The sequence below is a fragment of the Hipposideros armiger genome, unplaced genomic scaffold (assembly GCF_001890085.2).
Source record: "Hipposideros armiger isolate ML-2016 unplaced genomic scaffold, ASM189008v1 scaffold_520, whole genome shotgun sequence".
In the NCBI taxonomy this organism is placed as follows: domain Eukaryota; kingdom Metazoa; phylum Chordata; class Mammalia; order Chiroptera; family Hipposideridae; genus Hipposideros; species Hipposideros armiger.
Window position 1 is genome coordinate 156,822 of NW_017731870.1, and position 8,844 is coordinate 165,665.

The 8,844-nt window shown below is 36.8% G+C and overlaps 1 protein-coding gene across 1 annotated transcript in view; it reads right to left on the reverse strand.

Annotated features, from left to right (window-relative positions):
* The window catches only part of FOCAD (focadhesin), a 302,193-nt gene that overhangs the window by 56,077 nt on the left and 237,272 nt on the right, over nt 1-8,844 (reverse strand). Inside the window, exons 26-28 of the mRNA XM_019668206.1 lie at nt 7,748-7,864; nt 5,037-5,275; nt 1,318-1,407 (exon numbers count right to left, since the gene is read on the reverse strand). Coding sequence (XP_019523751.1) covers nt 1,318-1,407; nt 5,037-5,275; nt 7,748-7,864 — 446 coding nt within the window. The remainder of the gene's footprint in view (nt 1-1,317; nt 1,408-5,036; nt 5,276-7,747; nt 7,865-8,844) is intronic.

Consider the following 8,844-nt stretch of genomic DNA (forward strand, 5'->3'; position numbering starts at 1 on the left):
AGAGAGAGGGAGAGGGAGACTGAGAGGGAGAGATATCTTATTCTTTGGTTGTAAAAGGCATCACTACCAATCCATCAATACATGTATTAGGCTCAAAAATAACTCTTCATTGGACCCAGTAACAGTTAAATGGCTCTATCCCTTGTATTAATCATTTCCTATATTCAAGAGACTTCAATCATGCCACTGAATCCTCTTTTTCCACAATCAAAACCATACTCTTAACATGGTATTTCATCTCTAAAGTGTTTTGTGATAAACTGGGTGTCAATTGTTCTTATCCAATCTTAGCCTTATCTGAAAGAAGACCCCTATTTACTCATGATGAAACACTTGATACATGGAGCTACTTCTACCATTTACTCCTCCGTTAGTCTGAACTAAACAGGCTAGATGGTGTAAATGTAACTTCAGATCATAAGTTCCTGAAGGCCAGAAATGTAAACACTGATTTACCTCCTATTTGAACAATGCCCATAATAGCAAAAATTGAATAAGTTAATAAATTGGAGGTTAGTGCGTATAATGTTTTGAGTTTCCAAGTAACAATGAACTCCAAGGGATCAAAAGTGAGCTTCCAAAACATGTGGAGGTGTAAAAAGGTACACAGGAGTCCTCAGCAGCATTAATACTTTGGAAAGCCTAATAAAACCATATATTCTCCCACACACTGAAACATTAAATGTCTCACTAAACGAGTATGTTTAACACTGCTTTTTGAGGTATTCTTTTCTGATTGTTCCTTTTCCTTTCTGTTCTCTTTCATGACTAGGATGAGAAAAATAAATTAAATTTTAAGGTATTTAGTTTAATAAACAAAAATCTTTAAAAAGTATGACATCTGTGGGGGAAGAAAAGGCTCTATTAATATTGAGGAGTTTGGGAGCCCCTGGGGTAACCTATGTTTGCTTCCATTTTGATTTTTCAGCCATTGGATTTCACAGGGAAATCTAAACCATGAGTGGAATGTTTTCTTAGTCCAATCAAATTCAAAGAATAGTTTCTTTGAAAAGGTTAATCATGCACACAAGTCCCCAGATATATGCTTAATATGATACGTACAAGACAGGGTGAAGGTATTAGTAACTTAATGACAGCCACAAAATGACATTTGCTCCTTTGTATTGAAGCAAATTGTCTATTGCTGAAACATGGTTTTCAGAACAAGTAAGCTTTAATTACAGATTTTTTATTATTACTGAAAAGTGCAAAAAAATTCAAAATCAGGTCTTACAAGTATTTTACCATAGAATACAGAATTTATGGCAGAGAACTAATCTCTAAGTATCTGTTAGAGAGAAAATGGAATCAATGTACTTGTATTCAAGACTAGTGTCAAAGCAGCAGTTTTCCAGGGCATCCAAAGACTTCATTAGAAGAAGGTTCATCTGTTGGCCAGATATATCGCTGGGTAAAGACCAGAAGGGAAAAATGAATTATTTAAAGCCATTCAACTTACTATATAATATTTTGCTCTCAACATTTTACTGAAGATCCATTTTTTAAAAAAGAACTTAAAGGTAACAATAATATTGATGATTCCCATATACTTATTTTGTAGAGAAAGTGAGTCAGATAATTTATTCAATAATTGGGTTTCTGAACATTATAATCATTTGCAAACCAATCAACCCTACAGCTGCTACTTTTGCATTTTCTCAGCTCATTCAAACTTTTTTGTAATTGAAGTAGAATTGGCATATGATATTAGTTTCATGTGTACAAATGGTGAGTGATTCAACATTTATATCCCTTATAATGTGATCACCACAATAAGTCTAGAACCATCTATCACCATACAAAGTTATTACCATATTATTGGCTATATTCCCTGTGCTGTACATTACATCCCCCTAACTTATTTATTTTATAACTGGAAGTTTGTACCTCTGATTCCCCTTCACCTTTTTCATCTATTTCCCCACCCCCTTCCCTCTGGGTAACCATCAATCTGTTCTCTGTATCTATGAGTCTGTTTCTGTTTTATTTGTTTGTTTGTTTTCCTTTTTTAAAATTCCATATGTAAGTAAACTCATATGGTATTTGTCTTTCTCTGACTTATTTCACTTAGGAAGAACCCTTTAGGTTCATCCATGTTGTTGCAAACTCAGCCCATTCAAATTAAATCACAAAAAGTCAGAATTTCAAAAAAATATTTCTAAGAATGCCAAAGTGATTTTCTTCAGAATATTTAATAAGCCCATTAAGTTGATATTATCAATAATCATTCCAAATCTCTTTCTTGCAATGACTGTGACTTCTGATTTTATGTCTCAGTTGTGGAGGTTATAAGCTCATTCTTTTACTCATATTTTTTTTAAAGGGGGTGGGGGTTGGAAGAAACACCAGCCCTATATTCTTCTGCCTTTACACAGTAATTGACGTGAATTTTGTAATTGTCTTGGTGAGAACTATGACTTGTATAGTAAAATAAACTCAAAGGTAGTATTTTCAGGCAGAGTGGTGGGCTTCATCACCGACACTTGATTATCAAGGGGTTCCCACATGTCAGCTTGTGCTACTGCCTCAGCCCATGCTGAGTGGAATGCAGCCCCAGGAATGCTGAGCAGTCAGACAGCAGGTTCAGTAATGGCTGCTCAAACCGAGACTACAGTGGTTTCACCAAAGGCCAAGGACTACATTGAACAATGAAAACATGGAAACACACACACACACACACACACACACACACACATTTTACTGGCTTTAACTAAATAAGCCCTATTACAGTCGTTCTCGAGTAAAATATACTTAAATATGCTAAACAAAGGCTAGTTTGGGAGCTGTGACAGAAGCAAGCTTTGAAATAATATGCTTTTCTGAATACATTCTAGACTGGAGTTTAAATTCAGGTGACTTTTTCATAAGCTTTAGCAAAACAAAAAAAAAATTTTGATTGTCATAGTTCTCTTTTATAAGGTGATTTTTCATTCTCGAGACCAACATATTGTCCTAATCCTGTTCGCCTAAGGGGCCATTTTGGACCACTTATTTGATGTCATCGACTATTCAGAGTCAATAGCTCTCAAAATATTTACCTTAATTTTTAGAAAAATGGAAACTTTCTCCAAAAATGTCATTTTCTTGTGACATTGTCATTATCTAGCAAAATATCTGTCAGTACCAAAGGCATATATTTCACATCCCTCTGCTCCAAGAAATTAGGAAGGTGGGAACCATGAATAATTAGACTAGTGGCTGCAGTACTAATATGCCAGCCAACAGGAGGATGTCATCAAACAGGGTCATGAAGGCCAAGGTAAAATTTGCAGTTATGCTGAGGGTACTCAGTTATGGGAAGAGCTTCCTGGTGGCCTTCCCCAGGGTTTCCTGCAGCTGCAAAGTCAGATAGGATGGGGGGGGGGATGGCAATCTAAGAACCAGAAATAAATGCTTTAGGTAAGTCACCATACGTTTCTCCAGATAGTATGATTAATTAACCACAAACACTAGCTTGTCAAGCCCTACACCCAGCAGCAGCTCATCCAAAACTAATGAAAAAGCGGGCCAGAGCCAGGGTAGGATAAAATGAGTTGCCTGGAATGAAACTGCCATGGCTCATTTTTAGTTGTAAAACATGTTGCTTGAAAAGATACTGAAGAAAGAGCATGAACACAGATGGTGAAGAGACTGCCATTTGTAGCATAGTAGCAAAGGGAAAAAAATCACTTTCAAGTTTTAAGTCTTTAAAAAGACTGTGTGCTGTCACACACACAAGATATGTAACAGTCAATCCACATGCAAAGGAGAGCTTTTTGTTCAGGTCCAGAGCCAGGCCTATGTATTCTAAAACTGGGGAATAGAACAAAATGAGTATTCTGGAAATGTTTCACTTATGATCACAAAGACTAAGCCAGATCTTCCTAATCATCTGACAGATGTTACCAAGAGCTGAAAATGATTACCTGAAATATGGTATTTCCCTAGATCAATAGCAGTTCTCAGAAAGGTTTCAGATATTGGTATTTGCACAAAACTGTGTAAATTACAAATAGAAACTTAACCACTGGTTTTAAACTGAAATCTATATATAGCATCATGTCATCCAATTTATCCACATCAACACCGTTTCTTGCCTTTGGATAGACAGCTTATTTCTGCCAACCAGGGCAGTTTAACAATGTTTAACATCCCAACAGGATGTCTCTCCCTACTATCCTATTTCCAATGCCGGAAAATGGGGCTAAATTCCAAGTCAGTGACATCTAAATATTCGTGATACTCAAATAGTCATGCTGTACAACACGACAATAAATCTGGAGGTATGAAATTCTATGATTTGTTATAAAATAAAGATTAAATATAAGGAACAACAAAACTAGGTTCATGTATAGGAAAACTTGCCCATTTAGTGGAACTTCCCACCTGGGTCTATTAGCTCCATTCATGGATAAAGCTAGCAGGCCAAAAAATGAGCCATCAAACTAACTAAAGTGCACAGTATAATTTACACAGATTAAGACTCTTTAAGGATTATAAAACTGTAGCCAGGGCAGAGGATAAAAGCAATATTTAAAACCGGGTACATACAGTTCTCAGGTGATTCAATGATTCCCACACACTCAGGCACAAGGGACACCCCAATCCTTTCCTCCCATTTTACAGTGATATAAATAAAGGATCAGCAATTATTTTCTCCCTTATAAACCCAGAGAAGAAAAGCAGCTTTCCTTTATTTATGGCGCCATAAGATTAGACTTTTCCTCATATCTATTACACAGATGTATTCACAGCTTTCATCTAAGCATGAAATGATTTTCAAGTAATCTATCACTCTAATAAGAGCAATCCTTAAAATCCATTAATATCTATGTGATGGTATTTTAGAAAGACAAATTCCCTCATAAAAGAGAATAAATGATCAACTTGACCATCTCAGAAACTTTAGCAAGCACATACAGCTCAGATATAATGTTTATGTCCGTGTGTGTGTGTGTGTGTGTGTGTGTGTGTGTGTGTGTGTGTGTGTGTGTGTGTGTAAAATCCTTCACCTAAATCACAAAGAGGAAAAGCAAGGATATTCTAATAAACTGTACCTGACTTTCTCCTCACACAAGCGAGAGAGAAACATCCCCAAAGCAAGGCCCATGTGGATCTGCACGGCTTGAGACTCATCAGCACTTGGTTTCCCAGGTAACCTGGCAGTCAGCATGTTCAGGATTTCCTCAACCTTCTCTTTGCAAGAGATAATGAAAACTGGCACAAGGAGAGACAAAGCCGTGGCAGCCGCGGAACGGGCGATGGCACTAGCTGTGTTTTCACCAGAGTAGGATTTCTAGGACATGCCAAAGAAAGAACACAGGGGGTTGGCCTTTTGTTTAAAACATGAAGGAAACAAACCTTATCACAAAAGCACTATGCAACAATACAAGCTCCTCTTAGATTCACCCCTGCCCAACAAAGAAACAATTTTAAAAAATCTGTTTCTGTGCTTGTTTATAGGTTATGTACTGAAATGATTTGCTACTAAACAATCAGTTAAATAATAATATCCTTTTAAATTGAAAAAACAAATTACAAGTGTCTACTTTTTAAAGCGTGTGAATTCCCTCACTAGAAAGCCTGAAACAATTTCAGTGTGTTGAAAGCCCACATGTATATATAATGAAAAACCCAAAGTGAAGGTATCCAAGCTTGGAGGAACCACCAAGCCACATTATAAATGTCCAGAAAGCCAGGAGTTTTTGGAAGAGAAAGAAAAGGGGCGGGGAGAACAGTTTAAGTTTAGTATGAAGGGATAAGTGTAAATTTAGCACAGGGACCTGTTGGCAGATTTCCCAAAATTTTTGGTGGGAACGTTCCCCAGTAGATGGATTATTTCCTACAGGGGGTTAATTCCTTTTAATTAAAAAGGAAGTTGAAATCCTAAAAGCCTCTGGTTACAAAGCAATAATCAGCTATTGGAAATGAAATGGAGAGCTCTAATGTGCCCTTCTATATGTAACTATGGGAAAAGAAATGAGTAACAGCCCTAATAAAATGACAGAGCAACTGAATATGAACAGCTTTTACAAGAATCCCATGTTAGAGAACTCCACCAGATATTATATACATTTATAAATGTCTCAAGTGGGGATGAAAGTCCGTTTATCATTCCTCACTTCAAATTTTCAGACACACTAAAAGGCCATATTTTCACTTGTGCTCAAATCACATTAAAAAGTGTTTTTAATTCTATACTCATTTGCTCTCTAAGCTTTAGTACTTTAAGGATAAAAATGAAACATGTGCTAAGGTATCCTTTAAGTTAACATTGTGGACAGGTGATGCAGATTTGCATCTATACATTTAAATGCCCTGTCCTCAATGTGTTAATATATCACTATTGTAAGACCATACTAGTCAAAATGACCCAGCTGCTAGGGCACTGAAATAAAGAAAGTGAATTTTGAAGCAGGACTTTCAAGAAGTATAATAATGCAAAACTCACAAAGGTAAAAGGCAACCCTGAGCTGGCTAGTAAGATTATTTTTACTGGTTTGCAAAAACTAAGCAGTGTTATTAGAAATCTCATACAATATCCTGTCCTGCTAAATATCTGAACCAGATAGCTATTGCAAAGATCTCCATATAAGCTAGTTAGTTTTCCATCCATTATTAAAGAAATAAGAACACTTCTGACAGAAAACAAATCATCGTAAAGATAGTACTTCTGTGAGCAATTTAATTCTACGTTATCTAGTAAGTCACCTTTTTGTTTTCAAGTACAGTTAAAAATCTTGTTCCAGACCCTAAGACCCAGATAAATCCATACCAGGTCCACCCAAGGGCAGGACAGAAACACACACACAGAGAAGACCTAAGGCAGTGGAGTTTTAGGCTAAATTCATGATTTTAGCAACAGTGTTATATTTTTATTCAAATCAACTATAATCCTCTGCCACTCAGCTGATTGTCCCATGATCGCTATAATTCCCTAAACAATGGATAGTAATAAGGCAGATCCAAAATAATCTCAGGCAGACACAGAAATAAAGCATGCACTACAGCCAGTAAAGGGAAAATAAAACATAAACAACAACAACAAAAATGTGTTTTCACTTTGCTTCAGATCTTAGGATACAAGTATAAAGAAAGAAAATGACTAAGTAACAGGTGCTTGTTTTATGATCAACAATATTACTTTGTATTTATAGAGTATTTCACAGCTTTCAAAATATTTTTCCATAAATTATATAATTTGATCCTCACACTATTTTATAAAGTTGGCAAAGCATTAGTTTTTACCTTCATTTTACAGATTAGGAAATTAAGACAATGCATCAACAGTCACAAAACTAATAAGGGATGAAACTAGGGCTACAATCACTATAGATAACATTATTTAATTGCCTCATTTTATACAGAGGGAAACAAAGGTCCTGAGAGCTTAAGTCAACTGCCCATGCACGCGCACACCCTGAAATGAAAAAACCATGACTAGAAATTCGGGATATCCCATCTTCAGGCAATTTTCATTTTATTATAACTGTAGTTCTTGACTTGGACATGTTACAGTAATCTAGAAAGTTTCCAAAATGCTGATATCCAGGGCCTATCCTGAGCAATTAAATCAGAGGTGAGGCCTACACATCAGTATTTCATTTTTCAGTTATATATACTATATATATTTTAAGTTCCCCAGGTGATTCTAATGTACAGCTAAGGCTGAGAATCATTACACGATACTATGGACTTCATGTGAACAATGGATAGGAGAAGAGTCAACCCTTGGGTTTTCTAATCATTTTTTACTTCTCAGACTTACATAATAAAACGAGGAAAAAAGTTGTCCCCTGGGTTGGTAATGGCTATCCACAATGACCAGAAGAGTATCAAACACCATGGAAACCCATTCTTTCATTGAAAGGAAATTAGGTTGAACCTGCAGATGAAAAAAAAACATGAAATGATAAGGGGAAAAAATTAAAAATCTAAAATTATTTCCAGATTCAGGGTACAACCCCCTTTGTATTAAAGAATGAGGTGGTGAATAGGTATTTGACAAACACACATCCTCATCTGTGCCAACAGGAATAAGATGTGCCTTTTGCATAAGACTTAGCAGAGGTGAGAGGATGGAGGCTGCACAACAGAACTATCTGAGAGTTCTTCAGAACTCGCCTGTAACATGGAGGTTAAAGGGAGGGAGATGCAGACAAAGCAACTGCAAAGCTCTCCATTCTGTGTCTTGCCATTTTGAAAAGGAGGCAGTAAGGCAGCCTACAAAATTTTGATCACCATCTCTAAGCATTTCTGCTTTACTGTCACTATACATTTATCATTCAAGAAACATCACACCATTTGCCTAGCTAATTAGGCATGAAAACATAATTGATTTTCAATTTGGAAGAGAAGAGGAAAGAGAATGCAACAAACAAACAAAACAATAACAAACCCCAACTTATTGAAAAGAGAACTTGGTTTTAAAGATCATTCGTGACCATGGATGTCGAAGCATTCGTTAAGTCAGATGGTAATACTTAGGTGGGGCAAGCTATAAAAGTCAATGCAGTGCTAAGTGTCTCCTTGGAATCAATTCCTTGAATCACACAAGGCCACCTTCTTAAGATCTTTAGTTGTTGATCATATGCAGATTTGAATGAGGATTGAAAACTTCAGCTTCAGTCAAAAAGCCAGGCCCCATCTCTGGGTTGTGTGGCTTCTGGACGTTTTGTGTATTGTGTGCAGAACAAAAGGGTGGGGGAGTAAAGAATAACAACAGAGGCCGGCCGAGTGGCGCGTTGGTTAAGAACTGGCTTGGGACACCAGAGGGCCCCAGTTCAGATCCCACATATGAGGGCCAGTGACACTGCCCTCCACAGCTAAGATGCTGAACAACAGCTCAACCTGGAGCTGGGCTGC